The sequence below is a fragment of the Trachurus trachurus genome (genome assembly GCF_905171665.1).
Source record: "Trachurus trachurus genome assembly, chromosome: 15".
Classification (NCBI taxonomy): domain Eukaryota; kingdom Metazoa; phylum Chordata; class Actinopteri; order Carangiformes; family Carangidae; genus Trachurus; species Trachurus trachurus.
Genome location: NC_139906.1, coordinates 10,190,222 through 10,212,394, shown reverse-complemented (window position 1 = coordinate 10,212,394; position 22,173 = coordinate 10,190,222). Strand labels below are relative to the sequence as shown.

The window sequence follows — 22,173 nt, the reverse complement described above, 5'->3', positions numbered from 1 at the left end:
CGAACAACTCACAACCAAGCCTAAAGTGTAGGCCCACACCACACAGGCCTCACCAAGCCCATTTTTCAATTCTCTCAATTTAATTTCCTCTCATTTGCCTAACTGTTCCCCCAGATACATACTGCACATTTGGACAACTTGAGTAGACACATAAACATCAGCTGTGTATAAAGGAAAGCTAAAAACCCATAAACTGCAAGTTAAGAAAACACACCAACAGACTGTGCATGGAGTTTATTAATAAATTATAATCACATACAAAAATAAATACAGTGAGATCATTTGAAAGCCGTTGTAAATACAGGTTTGTAGGTCATGTATGTCTTGAGCTCAAATACCTAAAACTATATAACGAAAGGGCACTGAATTTGTGAAGAATCAACAATTGTCTCTGCCAGTAAAATATTGATTCAGTAACAGAAGAGACAAATGAAAATGTGGAATTGCATCACTCTATTTAATTAGACTCCCACATTAATAGTTAGAAAATGCAAATTATGAACTAATGCAGCAGAAAAACACAACTCTGCAGGAGTAGCTTTGCTTTTTAAGCCGGTGCATATTCTCATTTGTCCAGGTCATAGTATTTCAAAGGAGGTTAAATCGAAAGCAACTGGACTTAGTTATTTGTCTAGGAAGACGTTTCACCTCTCATCCAAGAGGCTTCATCAGTTCATGTACGCAGCTGACCAGGCTGGGACTGGTCCAACTATCTGGTGTGGAGACTCACTATTTAACCTCTTGTGTGGGCGTTCACAAGTGATGATGTCACTGGTTCCCTTTTGTGCTCCAAGTGCCAACGACAGTCGTTGGAGTGACAGTCGTTGGTGGGAAGTTGGTTTCGACTTCGTTAGTGCCCTATTGTGTTCTAACGGCAGTCGTTGGAGTCACTTGCCACTTGTGAACAGTGGTTGTTCTTTGAGGCTAGATGGTTGAGTCTCCTGGGAAGGGATGAAAGGGCAGCATTGTAAATTGGCGATAGGTGGTGTCTCAGACCTCCTCCCCTGTTGAGGGACGGTTTTTCTACTTTTACAAAAATGGCTTCTTTAACTCCTCTTTCAAACCATCTGTCCTCTCTGTCTAGGATTTGAACATTGCTGTCCTCAAAGGAGTGGGCTTTCTCCTTGAGATGTAAATGGACAGCAGAGTCCAGTCCTGAGGAGTTTGCTCTCCTGTGAGATGAACTGATGAAGCCTCTTGGATGAGAGGTGAAACGTCTTCCTAGACAAATAACTAAGTCCAGTTGCTTTCGATTTAACCTCCTTTGAAATTTGCTTTTTAAATGAAATTATGCAGAAAATTACAATGTGTTTCAACCACTCCATTCATTTGTCAACACTATAGTCAGTAAATCAGTGACCTTGCAGTCTTGAAGTTAGTTCTCCAGCCAGACAGTCACAGCGCTCCAGTCAGTCAGTGAGCCAACACGCTAACAGCAGGGCTGCTGCAGTTGTTATGGCAACAGATCAGTGTTAACAGCATCTCTCACACTCTCTGGATTACTTTCACACATGCACACACTTGCGTGCACGCTGCAGCTAATTGCAGGGGAGAATATCAGGATTTCACACAAGTGCACACACACAACTACACATTCCCATTATTACGAAGTGTTTCTCTTGGTATTATCTTGTTTCCATGGCTCCGGGACACAGTGAGATGTCATTATTACCGTCACAGCCATGAGCTATTAGTGCGTAATGGACCAGCTAGTGTTCTCTGGTAGTCAACAAGGATCATAGACGGCTCAGGGGTGGGTGATGTTTTGCTTTTCTTGAAGATGTTTCACTTAAATAACAAATATCAGTTGGTCAAATAGAAATCAATACGTCATCTGACTACTGACCATCTGTCAATCTATATATCAGCCTGCGTCTACTAATCCTACAGACACCTCTGTGACCTTTAAGGTATATGGATCCAGTAAACTGATGACGAAACAAAAATGAAAAGATAAAACTTTATTTAAATGTCTATGTTGTCAGTGTTGCAATTTTCTGAAAATGTGTGTATGCATGTACGTGTGTGTGTGTGTTTTCATGTGTGTGTGTGTGTGTGTGTGTGTGTGTGTGTGTGTGTGTGTGTGTGTGTGTGTGTGTGTGTGTGTGTGTGTGTGCCTGGGTCATTTCAGGTCTAAAGAGGTTTAGTTCAGGAGGTGACACAGGAAAGCCTGCACTGATCTCTTTCACACACAAGCACACACACACACACACACACACACACACACACACACACACACACACACACACACACACACACATATATGAACACACACACACACACACATACATATATGAACACACATAGACATGCAGAATCCACAGGATTTTCAGAGCGAGTTGACAACTGAGGTTTTCCGGGGCCTTGGCAACCAGACATGGCTGTGACTTTAATGGGAGATTATCTGTCATCCTAAACATCCAGTGAGAGCTTCACTGACGACTTTTTTTTTTTTTTTTTGGCTGAAATGAGTGCAGCACTGGGCATGGCCTCATTTGTCCTCAATGCTGAAATTCCTTGCGTTCATTCTTCTTCTGCGGTGAAGGGAACATTTCACACACGGTGCCTCTCCGACCACGCAGAGACAGTAATTGGATCCACTCTCCTCCGACTGACACGGACGTGCATCAGCTTGAGGGAACCATCGTTTAGACAGCTCTGTACCGCTTGTAGTGGCGAGGCATCGTTTCAAAACATAGGCCTAAGCATGAGATCTTTAAAGAGGTTTTGTCCTTCATCAGAACAAAGCTGAGGAGAGTTGTAGCTTTAGTTAAAGTGCAGCATCATATAGATGTACGCAATGATAGTAATGTATTCAAGTAAAAATAAATATACTGTGAATACTGGAAAAAAAACACACCATTACAAATAAAACTTCCAGTTGAAAATGACATTCATGTATGTAAAATAAGGAAAATTTGCTTAAAATACTGTGTACTGCACAAACAAAATTGCTCTTATATATGTAAAGCACCGACTCTCCATCAGCTCTTCATACTCATACAGTTGATTGAAGGTTAGATTTTTCAGTATGGAGCTTCCATAATAAATGAAAAGGATCAGTCTATTGATTTGATGCAGATTAGAAAACCCTGGACTGCCTGGATATAATGATTTATAGATGATTGGGTAAGTGTCTAAGCCTGTGTGACACATGCATAAACAACATGTTAATGCAGTGCTAATCAACCAAAACCACTGTCGGATTCAGTCATTTCAGACACATAAACAAAATGTGACACAAAGGCAACGCAAAGGCACTTACTGAGGGCCTTGATATTACCATTATGGTGTCACATTTGTCATACAATAAGGACAGTTGAGCAGATTCAGCTGTCTTCAGCAGTTACTGTAGTCACCAGAAGGAAAGTGTGGTGTAGAGCTGATGTTTAAAACATGAAAAATAATTTCATCAGGGAGAATAATCTGCAAACAGCACCAATAAAAACCATCCATGCGCAAAACTAAATCAATGCTTATTTGATTTTAGTCTTAAAATAAACATCTTTCATGCAGCATACTGTGGAAGTAAAATTTGTTTCATTACCACACTGGCCCCTGCATTTCCATATATTGGCTCCCTGCAGAGTTGTAGATCTAAAAACCCTCTCAGACATAGAGCAGATAGAGTAATATGGAGCCTGGAGGGCCTGGACTGCAGAGAGCTGATTACTTTTTGGTCTCAAGCCTTGAATCCAGAGAGGTCATTAAGACTCATCTTGAGGACCTCTGACTGATGTGGTTCCTGATGGGCTAAAATGACCTTGTAATATAGCAATGAAACAATACAGACACAATATAGACCAAGACGAACCAGAAATTTGAGGCTCGGCATATTAGAAATCATGACATGACATACAAATGACAAATGTAGAGCTGTTAAAGTATTACTAAAATTAGGCCTCTTTAAAAATCTGACAGCTATAGGATAGATAAAAAGAAAACTGCTGCTGTAATGCAAGATTTTTCAAAACACTTTTTAAATCTCTGGTTGAAGAGATGCATCAGAATTTAAACACATACACATTCACATGCATGGATGCATCTTCATTGCCCTGTAATGTATTGCAATTAGGTTCTGACTAGGCCACATGGGTCTTAATCATGTCAGCTGGAGATTTGAGTTTTGGACATTGATTTCCCTCTGCAGCATGACAGTGACAAACAGTGAGGGAGCGGATGGAGTGACCTCCACTGGGAACATAAAGGTCAAACCTTTAAATAATTTTGTCAATTTAGAAAGGCCCAAGTAATGTTTGATGATGTTGTTGAAGGTGTGTTTGTTGTGCTGTCATTTTTTGTCATTATTGTCACATGTCTGATGGTATCTGTCTGTGTCATGGGTCTGGAGGGAAACTTACCACAGATTAATATCATACTGACCAGATGACTATTAAATTCATCATGAAAAGTAACATTATCAACAGTATCCTCGTGATTGTGGCCACTTCCTGGCATTTTGTGTAAACACTGATGCCTGATTGATATGAAATATTGTAAAATTATCAATGTTCCTCAAGAATCAGAAATACTTTACTAATGTCTCATAGGAAAGTGTTACCTTACAGTGCTCTGTTCCTCAATATCAAATAATATTCAAATTGTAAAAATGTACCCATTCAATATTCATATGCTTTTTACAGGTTTGTAAGCTTTATTCTAATTATTGTTAACAGAACTTCATTAACTTGTGGAGTTTCGTGTTAAATGTGGAGTTTTACTCAAAGTATGTTGAACATGAGGGATCTGAGCTCTCCACTAAATAAAACTACAACTTCCCATCTTCCTACAATAATCAAGTCATATTTACTGTGGGCTATAGTAGCCTATGTGTTACTTGAGGGAAAAAGAGAAAATGGTAACTACTCAGACGGTTCTGCCGGGCATTACTCAGCCCACCGTGCATTCAAGACCACACGAGATCAACTCGGCTCCAAATCAAAATGTTTGTGGTGACTTGTAAATTCCTATGAAATAACTAACAGGAAACTGCAGTTGAGAGGGTTTAACTGTGAGAAGAGCTGTAAGGTCATCCAGTTGTTCAGAAAGAAAGAGCCTTAAAATCAAGTAGGAAAAAATGTCCATATCTTGCTATACACAGGTTCTGTAGCATTATAGCCAACAGAGGTAGTTGGTGGTTTGTTTGTGTGTATGAGGAATGCTGCTGTGGGTCCACACACAATCACTGAGTCATCGGGCGGAGGTGGATGCTGCTTTGTGAACAAAACTTAAAAGCATCATGAATAATAGATTTTGATGAAACGGGCAGGAGCACCCTGTTCAGTCCAAGGTTAATGAATCCCACACCAACACAAACAAAACGCTAACACACAATCAATGGCACACTGAGCTATACAAAATATTCGTCTAATCCTCCACAGTAATTGAGCAGAACATAATTGCGCTCAGGCCGCTATGTGGGTAAGCAGGCACTACACGAGCCGTGAAAGGTTTTCATTATCTGCGTCAATGTTTAATCGTCTGCTGGGGTGAGAGGGTTAGCAGAGATGTGTGTGGGTTGCCTCAGAAATGAAAAGATTTGGCTTGAATAGACTCTGCGGCAAATTCCCCTTTTTTATTTTTTTTTATGTAATCAAAATTGGATACATTTTTGCTGATTTCCAAAGAGAAATTGAATCTTTGTGGGAGCAATGGACAAAAGAATGACTTAGGAACAGAGTTTAAAACAATAAAAGGCTCTTAAACCTGTTTTTTCTAATTTAGCTTATTCATCTAGACAATGAGTTCCTACATGAACAAGACATTTTCTGCCAAATTTGGTCTCTTCTCTCCGATTTGAAGTATGTGGGACTGGGGGAAGAAAAAAAAAGTGTTGTCATATTTATGCATATCTACCAATCCAGATGTGGCCACATTTAAATCATAATATGATGACAGATGTGGGGCTGTGTACTCAAGTGGCCAGACCGCTGTCAAAACAACACACACCCACCCAGCCCTGATGGTGCAGAGAAGATGAGTGTTTGAAAAAAAAAATATTCCAAGGAATAAAGAGTTAGTGCAATAGAGTAGTATGTAATAGGCTATATGTAAGAAAGAGGAGATTAAACAGATAAATATAGAACAAGTAAATTGCAATATTGGCTCTGGAATAGGTAAGGATAGCCCACAGTACACTTATATTAAAATATATCTGACTTTTACCAAGCTTGTTCTTGATGCAGTATCTAAATAGCCTAGAATAGGTAGGAGTTGTTTGGTTAAAAGAAAAGCCTTATTTAAGTGGTTCAATGTCTGGATATAAGTACAAAAAAATAAAACACTATATGCACTGGATTTTCAAAAAGGTGCACTATGCACATGCAACCTCCTGATGTGCTCTCGCTCAGCTCACATCCCTGTAGTCAAACCTGTTTTGCAGGAGACAAGACACAACAGGTCTAGTCAGGCTTTCATACTGTACCGCCTGGAGCTGGAGCTCTGACAACAGTGACCGTTACTCTGGATGCAAATAAGATCCTCTACTCATCCAGAGCTTTTGCTGCTGCTGAGATGTGCTTAGTAGACGTTTTAAGGGAATATACAATAATTCATTTATTCTAACCAGGTTCCTGGGAGGTGAGCCAGGTTCCCAAATCAGTGATTTTGTTTTAATTGGCCGTTTGGCCACACAACCTTTGCTGCCTAATCACACTGACTGAGCCATTCATCAGTTGTTGATTAGGTGTCACCTCCCTTTAGAGTGATTCACCAGGGTCTGCACTAATCTTTCAGTCACTATACCTTACTGCTGATACAGCTGGAATGAATACCGTACTGATTCCTGATGTTAAGTTCACTATGCATTTCTTGGTTCACATTTGTGGTCACTACAACTGCACATATCACAACAAGTCCCATTTACAGCTCATTTATTGAGCATTTTAATATTTTAAGATCTCTTAAATCTTAGTTTCATAATGTAAAACTGTCAGTTATTGCAATTGCAAAAAGCCAGTCACAGTCTCTTGAAGCCCAAGGTAACCTCTTGGAAAATCGTGTTTTCTCTCTCTCCATCATACACATGAAAACCCAAAGATAGTATATTTACAATTATATAAAACACAGAAAATCAGTAAATCTTCCAGCATGAGGTAACATCTGCTGTTTGAAATGAAGCGACAAACTGTTAATTGAAATAACTAAATTACATAATATAGATTTACATTACTAAATTGAATATTTTGGATATTTAGACTGTTTGAACACCAAAACATTATAATGATGTGTATTTTTCACTGTTCTCTCATGTTTTACTGACCACACAAACGATTAAGGAAGTAAACAACAGATCAATCAGTGATCAATAATTGTTAGTTACAGCCTGAATGTGATATGCGACTGCAAATAATGCATTACCCACACAAGGGAAGTGCATCAAGGCAACTTCTTTTTAATGGGAGGTCATTTTTAACAGCATCTTGATAAAGCACAGACTGGTCCTTTACTATACATTTACAGTAGTCTCTTTGCACCCACCAGGTGTCAGTAGCCAACTTGCCTCACTGCTGCAATGCACAGTGTGCTGGGTGTAAATGCAGACAAAAGGTAAAGCATGGGTGTCTCTGTATTTCTACTTTCCAAATAAAAACATAACCCAATTTAAAAACAAAAAACAAAAAAACAATCAGTTCATCACTTATTTAACTATAACATCTCCTTTATATCTGCATCACTCAGATTTTTTTTTTTTCCAGGAGAGCTCTTCCAATTATTTAATTGCATCAGATAAACAAATGTTTTCTGGGGAACTTCAGCAGGAAACCTAACTAGAAATGGATGCTTTGATCAATGCCCTATTTTTCTCTTTCAGAGCATTAGGGAGGGCGGAGGGAGATGCACACAGGAGAGGCAGCAGAGAGAGAGAGGGAGGGAGGGAGGCGGTGCTCCGGTGTCCTCCAGTCATCCTGTCCGCTCTCTGCTGCTCAGTCAGTAGCATGCAGCATTTGAACGGAGGCAGACGGGAGGAGACAAGAAGTCGCCGGCTAGAAATGACTTTACAATAAATAAGGAGGAGAAAGCCGACTGAATTTGGAAAACAAGGATTTTAAAACCTCTGGATTTTTTCTTCTTCTCTTTTTTCTCTCTACACTGGATATCTACTCTCATTCAGTCGCGGTGGAGGAATATTTTCCCCTTTAACGTTAGAATCTCCAGGATCTCATGTAGCCTGTGTTTATTCAGTCGCTGAGTAATTTTTGTTTGTTTTTAATTTAACAGAAAATGTGATTCCTTGTCCTTTATCTTTTTTTTTTCTACATGAGGCAGTCAAACCCGGTCGTTGGCATCTGAAACAGCTGGGTCGTGTCGAGAAGATTGTGGATTAACGTCTCTCTCTCCTTCTCTCTCCTCTTTTTCTTTTTTTTTCCTCGCCCCGGACGTGTTTGAGTGGCCTTCAGCCAAAATGAGCGTCGATTTAATTGAATCAGCTACATGAGTGGAGTCTGAACAGACACACATTTCTCCAAAGGAGTGCGTCTTTTTTCCCTCATATCTGCTGAAATAAACGGCGCCAGTTTCCCCCTGGAAAAAGATGGAAAGCGAGGTTTTCACCCCTTTGCTGGAGCAGTTCATGCTCACGCCTCTTGTCTGCTGGGTAAAGATCCTAATTAGCTATTCAAAGCTCACTAATTAAACACCTCTGACCTGCGAAAGCTTTTCTTTTTAAGTGTTTATTGATTCCTATCCTAACGCCTATTTTGCATTGTCCCATTTATTTTCCCAGGTGAAGACAGTCGGCCAGTCCACAGTGACTGATGGCACCAAATTATCGGAATATATTGAATTAGTGGACGGGATTTACCTGAACGAGATCATGCTTGAGATGTAAGTAATCTGACACACATTCAGAAATGTTCCAGGCCAAACCCATCTGTCCTCTGCATTGGCTACCACTGTGTAACAGGATTGGGTAAATTGAGGGCAAGCCGATGTTCTTTGGGTCCTCAAACGCACCACGAATGCCTCAAAATCATAATCACAGAGGCCACTTTATAAACACATGTGAGGTAAATGCATGTTTTTGCACAGTGTATAGGTGTGGGTGGAGGTGGGTTAAGATCATACTCACCCAGGGGCAATTTGTGGGGTCACCCCCCTCCCTCTCTCCCCAACATGAGTAAATTAAGCAATTCTTCAAGGACTCTATAGCCTCAGTCCAGCACTTGAAATTGAATTGAAGTGAATGTAGGCTACGCACAAAGGGACCTTGTATTGGGGGCAATGATGGGTCACACTGTCAGAAATCATGGCAGACAGCTATTGTTAGGATCCTCTGGAGCTGTGCAGATTGTCTGCAAGCATCCCGTGATGGAAGAGAGGCAGCGAGCACTAGCAACCACAACTTCCCATTACTCTGTTTTTGTTCATCCCTTACCCTTCGCTGTCATCTGCAGCCGACATGGGGAGGTGTGGTGGTGGTGGTGGTGGTGGTGGGGGGAGAGAGATACCCCGCCCCTGGAAGCTGCAGCGCTCACATTTCCTGCTGTGCAGTAGATTAAAACGAGGAGTAGAAGAAGCCGTATAAGTGAAGAAGCAGTGGTGCAGCATCTGTTTGACTTTATTTCATTAAAAGGGGGTAAAAGATGCTGTGACAGATCCTTTCATATGGTGAGATGAGGAGGTGGTGGCTGCTGGAGGAGGATGAAGCATTAGATGTTAAATCTGTCCATCTTTCCAGTCACAGTCCCACAACACATATAGCATGACCGAAGATGATTTTCCTTTTTCTTTGTCTGGCTCCAGTCTGCTGCTTCCTGCCAGCCAAACATTTTTTCATCTTTTCCACTAATGCTACACTCTCCGCTGTCAGCATTTATCCCTCCTGCTCGCCTGTCTAAAGAGCATTCAACCGAGCTCGCCTCCAGTGGGACTGATTTTCACTTCTCAAGAGATTCTGCTGTGTTGCACTTTAATGGGACAAGTTCTTCCCTCCGGGCTCTCGTGGCAAAATTGTAAGAATAAGCAGAAGCAGCAGGTCCACTCCCCCAAAGTGGTTCTTTTCCATTTCTATATGTGCAGAGTTGACTTCAGTAGCCAGTGTGAGTAGTTTTAAGAAGGAGGAGAAGGATTAAGCTGCAGTTGTGTTGCATGAGGAGCTGATTAACTGGCTGTTTCCTGTCTCTGGTTGGTGTCCTCTTCCTCCTCCTCTCCTCTGTCTTCCTCTGTCCTCGACCTCCTGCAGCTCAGTGAGGCTGCCTACCTTCAGGTTTCAACTACCAACTCCCACCTCTCTTTCCACACCATGCTTGTTTTTTGTTCACCCTCTGGCTGCTTCTAGACTCTCAGAGGAATCCCTCAAAACAGAAAGTGTTTAGGTGAGGCCGGCGCAGGTTCAGTTGTACAAGGGCGTCTTTTTTTTCCTTTTCCCACATACCGCCTCTTCAAATTCGGGAACATGTCAGCAGTATTTTTAGAGTATTTTCCCCCCCTATGGGACTTCATATGGTGGAAAGCAACCGGAAGGATATGATGGGGGGGAAGGGAAGGGATGGAAGAGTGAGCGAGACAGCAAAAAGATGGATAAATAGCAAAATACAAGAGGAACGTTATGCAAAAGACAAGGTTGTGCCATTGGTTTGCCAAGCCACATGGCATTTCTCTCCACAGCTCCACAGCTCTCTACATATTGAGATGTTGAGGATGTTTGACCAGGTACCCTGTGGGATTTCCGTCTGTAAAAAAAAAAAAAAAATGGAAGGAGCTGGATGTGAATTTTCTTTGGTTGGATTGAGTGTTGCGGAAGAGAACAGCCAGCGTTGAGCTGAAATGAACTGTGACTGGCTTAGTGATCGCCTGACAGGATGTTGGGGATTGCCAGTCACAGCCAGCTTTGTGTGTTTATGTTTGTGTGTGTTGTGTATGTATGTGTGTGTATGTGCACTTTTCTGCAGGGTCTCTGTGTCTGAGTGGGAGTATGTGTTATCTGTGGGTCTTTTTTTTTTTGGGGTGAGCATTTGTTTTTGGACGGAGGCAGCTGTTGGTAGTTGTCATACCCAGCCACCCTCCCACACAGAAGGCCTTCAGTACAGTAACTGGTCAGATGTTGTGTTGTGTCGGTGAGACTGCGCTTTGTTCGCCTCTCCCACTTTGCCACCACTGCATGTTCACCTCCAGTTGGCTCATTTCACTAAAACAGACTCTATCGTTAGCTAAAAATGTATGTTACAGCTCATGCATCTGAAGATTAACGCTGCTGCAGGGAGTTTTAGAGAGATGAAACAGTTCATTATCCACAACTTTGGTCACATTCTAAGCTGTATGTTGACTGGAAGAATTAAGTGGCTGTTCTGTAATGCCTCCTTCCCTCCCTCCCTCCCTTCGTCTCTGCATTACACTGTTACTCTCATTAAAAGAAGCTTAGAAACCACAGGTGACTTTTCCAACTTCTTTGAACAACTCTGGTGCGATAATTAATGGGGTTTGTATTTGTTCCCAATTTTGGGCTCACACAAACACACTCTCGCTTGCGCATATTGTTTTCTCCTCTGTTCTGAAATGTGTAGTTGAGATTACGCTGCTTGTGACTGAACCAGTCTCTGCTGGTAGTAGCCTCCAGCTAATAGCTGCTGTTTTCTCTCAACGAAAAAACACACACACAAAAAAAAAACACAAGAATTCATCACTGATACCACTGAAGTTGCACAATAATATTCTGTACAGTCTTTTGTGCACACACCGTGGTTAAAATGTTCTACTTGAAAGTATTTTTCTCTTTCTTTCCGATAAGCTATACAGTACTCAGACGGAGGAAACTTGAGCTTTTCACATTTTTACTGGTGATGCCAGCTGTTGCGGTGTAAGCCACAGTGTTGCTGTGTGAATGTCTCTTGTCTGACACTGAGCAAAAGACATAGGAGACAGACTGGCAGCAGTTGTCATGGAGGACAGCATGGGAGAGCGCATGGGGAGGGGAAGGGGGGGAAAAAAAGAAGAAGAGAGACCCCAGGATTATCTAACGGTTTGCTGACACCCAGATGGCACCCCCCAACCCCCAGCCCTCATGTGACTGACATTACCTAGCCAATTAGAGTGCCTCCTCGGTGCTGTCAAACCAATTAGTTTTCCCGCCCTGCAAGCGGGGGCCAATTAAATTTCTGTCAGAGTGACAACTGTCCAGTCGAATTCTTTGCTTTGCTGCCAATTTTATACTTTGTCCTCTACGGCCTGTTGTGAATGACACATGATTTTCTCGTACAGTAGGCTTTTATTAACTTGTTACTTTCCTGCACTGCATAATCATAGAGCCCAATACATAAAAGCAGTCAAAAACAAATCGTTTTCTAATCAGAGTGAACAAAAGTGACAGTATGGAGAAGTAAAACATGTGTAGTATGAAAAGAATGTTGTTATGCATGTACTGAATGGGGATGTCTCTGTTTAGACAGATCCGTGTGTGTGTGTGTGTGTGTGTGTGTGTGTGTATTAATGTGTGTGAATGGCTGTGCAATCGCTGAAGATAAGAGTTTAAATGAGGTGAAGGTAACTAACTGTCTCCATCCAGCATTTTCATCCTCACATTTGCTCCTACAGCAGCAGCATGCAGTCGGTGGTCCTCGCCAGGGGGTTGTCTGTCAGAGAGAGGCAGACCTATGAGTCAGTGAATAAGGATCTATTAATACTGACTACAGATTTGAAGGTCTCAAGGCCACATTAGATTAAATCCACTACTGTAGATATATAGACACACAGGATGTAGGTTTTGCTATTCTTGTCATCACTTCCTTTCATGACAGAAATGGCTTTTCAATACGTCATTTCCACATCAACACAGTCAGAATTTAAATAGTGAGTTTATAAAGGAGTTTTAGTTTGAAAGATGTGTTTATTTAAGCCCTGGATTTAGATGCCAGATGACTATTTCCTTTATTGAACCAAGTCGTTTGATTCACTCCTGTTATTGTAACACATGGACAGAGGCTACGTTATATTATGCTGTATGTGATTCGACTACCATCTGGCGATGTTTTATTATAACAGGCAGAATCTAGATATGGCTGAATAACAAAGAGATGTTTGAGCTGGCCCCGACAACTGTTGCTTATCACAATCTGACAACCATCTTTTTGACTGCATTTGAAACTCCTGGCTGTTTGAGGAGCTTAGATGATAACGGAGGCTGAGGCAGTTTAATGCATTAATGAAAGATATGAAACCATACTGAGTTATATTTCTGGATCTCTTTTACGTCTAATCAAGCAGAAGAAATGGATGGATGATCTTAAATCGAACCGATAAAATATGGTTAATACTATGTCATTTGAATAAGATAATTCCTCGCTTTGTTTTTGTCTCTCTCTGTTCTTTATTTCTCTACTGCAGCACTCCTCCCTGCCAACCATCTTTTTTCTCATCATCTCTCGTCTAGTCTTCCTCCTGCTTGGCTCTTTTGTGTCTTCATCTCTGTGTCTGCTGTTCTGTCCACGCCTCACCTCTCCTGCCCTCCCTCCTCTCCTCTCCTCTCTTCTCCTCTCCTCTCCTCTCCTCTCCACTTGCCTCTCCTCTGTTTTCTTTGAGCAGCATTTTGAAGCCTTTGTTGGTTGTTTCTAGAGCTAGTTACAGCAGACATAGTTGGGATTCCAGCTGGACTGGAGAAAGGAGGCTGGCCGAGCTGCTGCTGGGCTGTCAGTCTGTTCGGTCCCCCCCCCTCCTCCTCCGCTGCTCCTTGGACATTGACGTCCACACCTCTGACATCAAAGTGTAGAATCGGACATTAATCTGACGGCTCTTGTTATCATCTTTGTGTGGGTCTAGCAGGAGGATGTGTATGAAGTCGAACAGGAAGCAGCAGCTGTGACCTTGAGAGGACAGAACTTTAACAAGACAGTGTTAATACGAGGCACTCAAAAACCTCAGAGCCAAGGACACGTCAACCCCGCAGGGACGGCTTTAGGACCTGCTCCTAGTTTTTCAGCTCTACTGATTCAAAGTCGAGCTGATTTTACAAGGGCTGTCATATAACAAAATTTATTCTGAAGATGTTTCTTTGTCAGGAAAACAGCCATTCGAGACCAAATTTTCATTATTTTTTGGATGTGCTGTGCTTGTGCTGTTAACGTAAGGCCGTGCCAGAATACTGTAAATTCTTAAATAGTTACTGTGAGTTATTTACTTGCGCTTAACAGAGAATAAGGCATTTATTTGAGACAAAATCATTACACAAAACTCTCTCTGGCTTTATATTTGATCAAATTTGTCTGATCTGGCCCCGTTCTGTATGTTGATTCGCTGCTGCTGCCGCTGTTTGCTGTTAATGCAAACCCAACACTTCCTCCATCTGTTTCATTTTACAAGCCCTGCAGTGGCACAGGAGACGTAATCCCTTCTGTTCCTTCAAAAGACTTTTGCTGTGAAACATCTGCAGGAAGTGTTGAGTTTCATTAACAGAAGCTTAACATTGAGAATTAGCAACAAAGCAGAATTAATCGGTGACCGAGGAACTCAGAGCGGCAGAGCAGGTCGCTAATAGCACGATGTACTCAAAGGCTTTTTAAACCATACTACTGTACATTCACCTCATGACTCATTCTAAAAATACTTTAAGACATTATTCAAGACGGTAAATTCAGATTCCAGGTTTGCACTTCAGTTCAAAGTGATTTAACTGTTTACATCCAGCGTGACAGCAGTGGATTTAACTGCACTCCCGATGGATACAGTAGTGAAGGAGAGGAATGGGAAGAGGCCCCATGGAAACAGAATGACAAAGACAGGAGAGAAACAAGTCCATGAAAAGACAAGACAAGGAAACAGGGTGATGAGAGCTGCATACCAGTGGTCAGAAAGCTGGGCTGGTGAGAAAATACAATGCATTCATTCTGAGGACAGTACAGTATATTGACATGCCATGGAGTTATTACAAAGTAAGACTCAAGGATAAAATGTGTTTACCAACCTTATTTGGATGATGCTACTGTAACATAATGGTGTTATAACGTCATCATTTTTGTTCTTCATTACCTTGACATTTGTTGCATGTTTGTGCTTTTTCTACTTGGAAGCTTCCATTTCCGAGAGGCGCCCAGTTTCCTAACATGATCCCCGATATAACAAGATTATTTTAATCATAATAAGGTTAAAGCAGAATTCCAGTTATTGTAACCGTCGTATAACCATTTAATCAAAGCCGAGGCTGCACTGCGAGTACAATTTGATTTACAGAGCCAGATTGCCCTTGTACTGCTTTGACATCTGGGCACTATTATGTGGCTCCTGATTCAATGCAGCCGATGTAAAGGGCACACTCGTGGGCTGGCATGGCAATATTTAGCTCAATAAGTTCCTATAAATTCATTCAGTATGTTAGCTTGTTTTCTCATTAGCCTCTGATCCTTAAGGGGAAATTGCTGTAAATGTAAATGGTTATTGGGTTTGGGTGTGTAATTGAGTTAGTTTTGATGTGTGTGTTGTGAGTGGATGAGCGCACATGTATGTTGGTGTCGGCCTGTTTGTTACAGAAACACACACACAGCATTATCCTTAACTGAACTGCTAACATTAGCATGGCTACTAATCAGAGCTCATCCTCCTGAGATTCCTCTTATTGAAGCTGTTTGACCATGTGCATGCGTATATGTATGTGTGTGTGTGTGTGTGAGAGAGTCTGTCTGACACTCACACACACACACACACACTCCCCCGCTGTGTTTGGACAGTGCAGCTCATAAGCTCTATCCCCAGCACGTGGCCAAATGTAGCCTGCATTTTTCTCTTGTGTGTGTGCATTTAGCTTGCTTTCTTGTGTGTGTATGTGAGAGTGTGTGTGTGGTTTTGTGTGTGTGTAGGGGCATGTGCCTGGCTGCCCATGCTGACTGTAATGTAGCCTGTCATATATAGGTTAACACTACTCCCTAACCTACCCGGCCAATCAAAGCCAGGAGATGAGAGGAGAAAGCTCAGTGGCCTCAGGCTCCACATAAGGCTGCAGCGCCTATATCGACGACATCGGCTTATTGACCGATGGGTCTGGCTGACTCGCTGACTAGTTTTGTCTGCCTTGCCGGCTGTTTAGCTGGCCTTCTGCTCGTCTATCCTTAATCTATTTGTCTATTTAAAGTCTTAGGTTTACTGTATCAGCAGGAACAGGCAGCGAGGCAATAAGCGGGGTTTTTGACCCTCGTTGCCGTTTTAAGTCCCCGTATTAACTCGCCTGCTCGTCCACCGTGGGGGGTTGCATGGTCCCTGTCTCGTGCGTCCGATGCTGCGGACTCGGAGACGGAGCCAAAGAAACGAGGGATGAATTGTGCAGCGTGTAGTTGTGTTGTTGTGGCAGCCATGTTCTCGGCTGACTCCGACGGTGATGGAATGTGTGAATGGGAAACCTTTTTCCCCCTCACTGTTTCCTTTTTCTTTCAGCCTCTTTTTTTTTTTTTTTTCTCTCTCACACACGTCTCATTCACCGTATCACCCTCCTCGCCCTGACAGGATTACAGCCTCCTCTGTGCTTTTTAATTAATGGGTTAAATAGACCCCCTACTATGTACCCCCGAAAGGGGCTGGGTGTGTTAAGGAGGGGGGGTGGGGGACGTCACATGACTGTTCATTTAGACCACTATTTAAAAGAACTCTGTGTCCTTTTGATTAGCCTGGTTTTGTGTGTCAGTGTGTGATTAAAAGACTAATTAACACATCCACACTGCAGCCAGTTGATCAGCTGTTTCATTTGAGAATAGAAATCCTCTCTTTTTTTTCTTGATGTTTTGTAATACACTTTTTCTTTATTAAAATCTGGTTTTAAGGGTTAAGCTACTTAAAGCAGTATTCCAGTAAGTTCTTGAGTTCTTTTTTTGTCTTAAATAAATAAATTAATAGTTGGGATTTGGGAATGTATATTTTGGGACTAAAGCGTGTCCGTATGGTTTGGATCATGTGAAACAGATGTATGTTTATTGGTCTTAGAAGAAATGGAGCAGCAGCGCAGTATAATGATTAAGAAGATGCTATTCAACCAGAAGTCCCTGGTGACTGCTCCCATCCACCAGACTGGATGTCCTTGAGGAAGATAAAGGATCCTTCACCTTTAACCTCCTCCCTCATACATAATAGTAAATCTCGATCACGTACTGCCGTTGTGGTATTTCAGAATTCAACTTAATCGAGCTGCACAGACACAGATATGGTTGTGCTATTCTGGAGTAAAAGAGCACATATGCAGACATGCATACAAATGCATGACTACACAGGCACTACACACCACATGCATGCATGCATACATTCACAAGCAGCCAGGACTCTCCTCCCCCCTACTTGGGGCATGTTGACCCTCATATATAGGTCATGGGATGTATGCTTTGAAGTCTGAAGTGTCTATCATGAAAAAGGGAGCTGCTCTGTAACAGTGTCGATGTAAGACTCTGAAAATATCAAGAGCACACGCAGTGTTGTTTTCCTAGACAATCTCCAATGTATCATAAATTAATTACAGAGATAGCTTGTGGATGCAGTGTGGATGAGATGTTACTATTTCTCTCTCTTGGGTTCCCCACAAAGCAAGGCAGCGAGAAGGATGATATTGTCAAAACATGCTGCTCCCAGTGTGCCAGGACAAATTACAGTATTGATTATTTCCACAAATACATTTTAATGCTGGTTTGAACAGTGAAGTGGACACATACTGTTTCAATAGTATGTACAATCATTCAGGCCAGCTGTGTTGCATTACAATTGAATATGAATTTAGCATTGTGTTTTTTGGATCTAATGATTGACTGACTGTTAATAACTGACTTCATGAGCATGTCAGCTGGAAGTAGGATACTGTGAATTGTTAAACAGTTATTATTTATTGATTTATTTATCTCAAATGAAGAGAGAACCAGGTCTCTCTCCATCTGTGGCAGCTTGGACGCTGTCAGGGTTTATGAAATAATCACTATAATTCTATAATCATATCTAATACATGATGATATCATCGAGAATTAGAGGATCTGCTGGAGGTTATAGGGTTGCTGAGGCGCATTCAGTCTTCTTCCTGTGTTGCCTGTTAACAGCGAACCAGGCGCATCATTTAAGCTGCATAACAAATAAATGAAATTAATGTATACCATTACTTTTGAACTGATTGCTTTTCTCTCTAGTAATGCTGCTGGACAAAGGAAAGAGTTGAAATACGAGTGAAAGTCTAGTCCTACTGCCTCACATACTGGAGATATTTCTCAACAAGTGTCTGTTCTTTAAAGTGTCACTTTATCAGCTCTAGGGTTGCTCCTTTGTCACCACCTCTGTTCTGTCGAGTCCAGGAAATAGGAATTTCCCTTGGGGGTGGGTCAGTAAATACCACATTGCAGCCACAGTCCTTGCATAGTATTACTCTGTTTAACATTTAATTTATTTATAAGTATGCAAAACTACCATTTGAACAACCCTTTAATCAATACTTATCTTTCTGCCATAAGTAGCCGTTAGGAGCCCTGGTATGTTAACTTTAAATTAGTTAACGATTGCATGGATGGATGCTTGGTACCGTCCATGAAACTGACAGTTGTCATGTCAAGCTTTCCAACGATACACAGAGACAGGCACAGGACAACATTTTTTTTATCACGTTAATGTATTTGCCAGTGAATGAGGTTTGATTTTCTAAAGGTAATTTCAATAGATATGCTAATAGTAGTTTGTTGTAGATAACAGCAGCTGGGGAGGTGGGACAGTGTTAGTGTGGAATGTCTATGATGCTCCTTTAAAACATGTTGACACCCGTGATAACAGCAGTTGTCATGCGTGCTCCTTTTTAAAATCCCTTGGGCAGCACAGAAAAACACACACACAGCATCTGTATTCTGTAAAACGCTATGAAGGTATTACTTCACTTAGATTCAGACAGGTGAGAAGAAATGGAGATCATCAGAGAGTTAGCGACCCTATTTTTAAGCTCTGATGAATGTTAGCTCCCTTTAACGTGCTAATGGAACGATTCTCAGTAGTTGGTGCGTTCGTTGTAGACTTTGTCAGTGTTTCATGTATGAAAATATGTGTGAATTTTACCACCAGATGTAAAGGCAGCCTTTTTATCGAGCTCTGTATTTGAATCTGTGGTTTGTTTAAAGTGGTTCTGGCGCTTAAACAAGGACCCATTGTCACTGTGCTGCTAATATTTTTAGTCACACACACACACACGTTTTCCCTCCACAAATCAACACGGTGTCAAAGTGAAAACAAGCCAGTGACCCGCACTGTAAAATCACATCTCGTGCTGACATTTCTCTGTGCTACAAAGAGCTGTGAAATAACATGATGCTGTTTTGTTTTCCCCCCTGACAGAAATCCTAAGGCCACGGTGCAGAGGACCAACAAGAAAGTCAACAATGACCCCACGCTGCGCATCCAGAACCTCTCCATTCTCATCAGGCAGATTAAATCCTATTATCAGGTAAGATGAGAGTTAACGTTGTTCAACAATCTCCATGTCGAAGGGAGGTTATCTGCTGAAAAAGAAACTGGACATACTGACATGGATAAAACCATGATGAATATCTTGTATAACCTTGTTCAGCTGTGGTTTGGGTTGAAGGGAGGTTCCAAATAACCATGTACACTCTGGTCCTATGTTCCCTTTTGCCCATGATGGGGTGGTCTGTATTAAGGCGGTGGGTTTTTACCTCACAGGTTACAAAAAATTCACTTGGCTTCCATACAAGCACATGCTCCATGAAGACTTGGCAGTATAAGCACAGATATAGTATATTTGCAGACGTGTGTATGTGTGTGACTGTATATGTGATGTGGTATCATCCAGATGTCAGAGAGGCCCCGATGAATATACAGAGAAACCAGGAATGTGAAGCACACAAAGCCACTGATGTGGTTCTGCCTCTGTTGAATGTCTGGTATTTTATTTTATTTTATTTTTGCTTCACTGATTTTCCTTTTTTATCTCTTGTGCACTATTTCCCTGTTGATGATCTTGAAGAATGCATCTGCCTTCAGACCAAAAACTACAAAATGCAACTGAACTCACATCATTTCTTGTTTTTTCATCAACAAGCCTGATAGAAGCTTTAGTCAGAGAGATTTGACAGTGATAGGAACACACCAAGTCACATGTAGTGAAATCTTATCTCATGTTGACGCTGTGTTTGCTGCTTAGCACGATATCATCTCATCTGGCCCTGCAACATGTCAGTTTGTGTTCCCACCACAGTTAATCAGTACGCAAAAACCAAAAGGACTTCCTATTATTCTAATGAGCTGACGAGAAACTGCATGAGGAAGTATGCAGGGAGTTTAAATATGGAGGAAAGATGAAAAGAAGCCTCGAGATCCAGTAACGCATATTTGGCAATCCCATCACCAGCTGTAAATAATGGTGGGACTGAAGCACTGAAGCACTGAAGCACTCGTAGTCAGGAAAATATTTGTACTTGCACTACTGCTTGTGCAAATCCTGGATGATCCCTTGACTACTTTGCAGTTTGCACATACGACACGTTTCACAGTTGATTCCCCTGCCTCAAACTGCTGAGATAAGCGTTTGCAGCCTATACCCACGGCGAGGACGCAGAAAAAGTCAATATATTCTCAATTTGTAGTCCGTCTGTTTACATGGCTGAGTGCAAATTAGTATTTTATCACACTTAGCTGTGCTCACAGTTTCTCACAGATGATATCAGAAGTGAGAGTGAGCAGCATTACCAGGTGTCAACTTCAGACCTCATCGGCTGGATCGAGGCATGTTCTTATATGATATATGCAAATGTGAAATACTGTTCTGAACATGAGCCGAAACACTGAACTGTGACTGATTTCAGCAAGTCTTGGCAAAATGGCTGAACCAAAGCCTGGCTGGACTTGACAGGAAAAGGTCCCAGGTTCTCTAAATTATTCATGTTGTCGTAATCCCTTCGACGGTGTGTTACCAATGTGACGTTATCTCACCATATCTAATCCTTACGGTCAGGTTAGTTTGAAATGTCAGGGTTCAAGATTAACAATATATCAGATTTTCATTCTCCACAGTTGTGCAATTCCTTGGCTTCAGATGTTCCCTGTTGCAGTCTGCTGTCATGCTGTATTACTGAAATACCATGTCACTTATTTACTGTGTGTTGACGCCAATTGCGAAATCCATTATCTTGGCAAATTGAAGCGATGCGGAGAAGAGAGAATATGATACAGTACAAATGCTGCAACAGGGGCCTCAAGTGTGTTTGTGGTAACCAGGAGAGGAGCGTGACCCAGCATGCTGTTGCGACAGTGCAGTGAGTTCAGAAATGTAATCATCATGGCCCAAACAGTCACACTGACAGAGACACAGAGATTTCCCACACATAGGAGGACTCAGGGCTTTGACCCATATCCTCAGGGGCTGTGGCCGTGGCTGTGCAGAGACGATGTAAAGGCACTTACTTGTCACATAAATGGTGGCATTTGAATCAAGAAATATAAAAAATAAAGAAATCTTTGTGTTCATGTTTGAAGTGAAGTTTATAGCATCTTTTGAGTGGGTAATTGAAATCTGGTGAGATCTGGTTTTGCCGTGGTGGTTCTAAACATCCTGTTAATCACTCCTGGGTCATCTTATTTAAACAATCAGCCTATTGTGTCGACTTTGACTTTATAAGCTTACAAAAGCTCCATTAGGCCGCCTCAAACACCGCACACAGAATTATCTGTCTGAGTCAGTGGTTGGGTCAGTAGCTGCCGGGGTTAAGTAGTGACCAACAGAGTCTGTGGATGATGGGATGACAGGAGGGGTTAAGGACATTACTGGAGGCTCCTGGGTGACTCGATTAACCACCGGACATTGTCTGTATTGTTGTCCAGCGTCCAGCATATTTGTGCTACCAACACTGCCAACTTGGAATGGATGTGTTCCTGTTTCCTTTCAATTACTTGTAATCATCATTTTTGAGTTTTGATAAATATATCTTAAAGAGGAACTATGCAGGATTTGTAGCTTAAAGCAGATATCAGCTTCACGGCCGTTTCGGCTAATGCTGCGTTCAAGGCAGGCTTTTGAAACCCTAAGTTACAGCTTCAAGTCACAACTACGACTTGGTAGCGTTCCAGGTAACCCGTAGCTCGTGTTTTTACCATCCTGTTGTCTGTGAAAGTTCCCTATAACGGCCACTCGCAACTTCCGACCCGTGAACTCGTACCAGATCGAACTGGTATGACTTCACAGGAAGGAAAAACACAAAGTACGAGTTTCTTTGAACGCACCATGAGTTAGCAGCC

The 22,173-nt window shown here is 41.8% G+C and overlaps 1 protein-coding gene across 1 annotated transcript in view; it reads left to right on the top strand.

The window, feature by feature from the left end:
• Positions 1-8,400: 8,400 nt before the first annotated feature.
• ccdc88ab (coiled-coil domain containing 88Ab) overlaps positions 8,401-22,173 on the top strand; it is a 67,193-nt gene continuing 53,420 nt past the window's right edge. Inside the window, exons 1-3 of the mRNA XM_083988722.1 lie at positions 8,401-8,596; positions 8,726-8,826; positions 19,258-19,366. Coding sequence (XP_083844848.1) covers positions 8,534-8,596; positions 8,726-8,826; positions 19,258-19,366 — 273 coding nt within the window. The 5' untranslated portion in view covers positions 8,401-8,533. The remainder of the gene's footprint in view (positions 8,597-8,725; positions 8,827-19,257; positions 19,367-22,173) is intronic.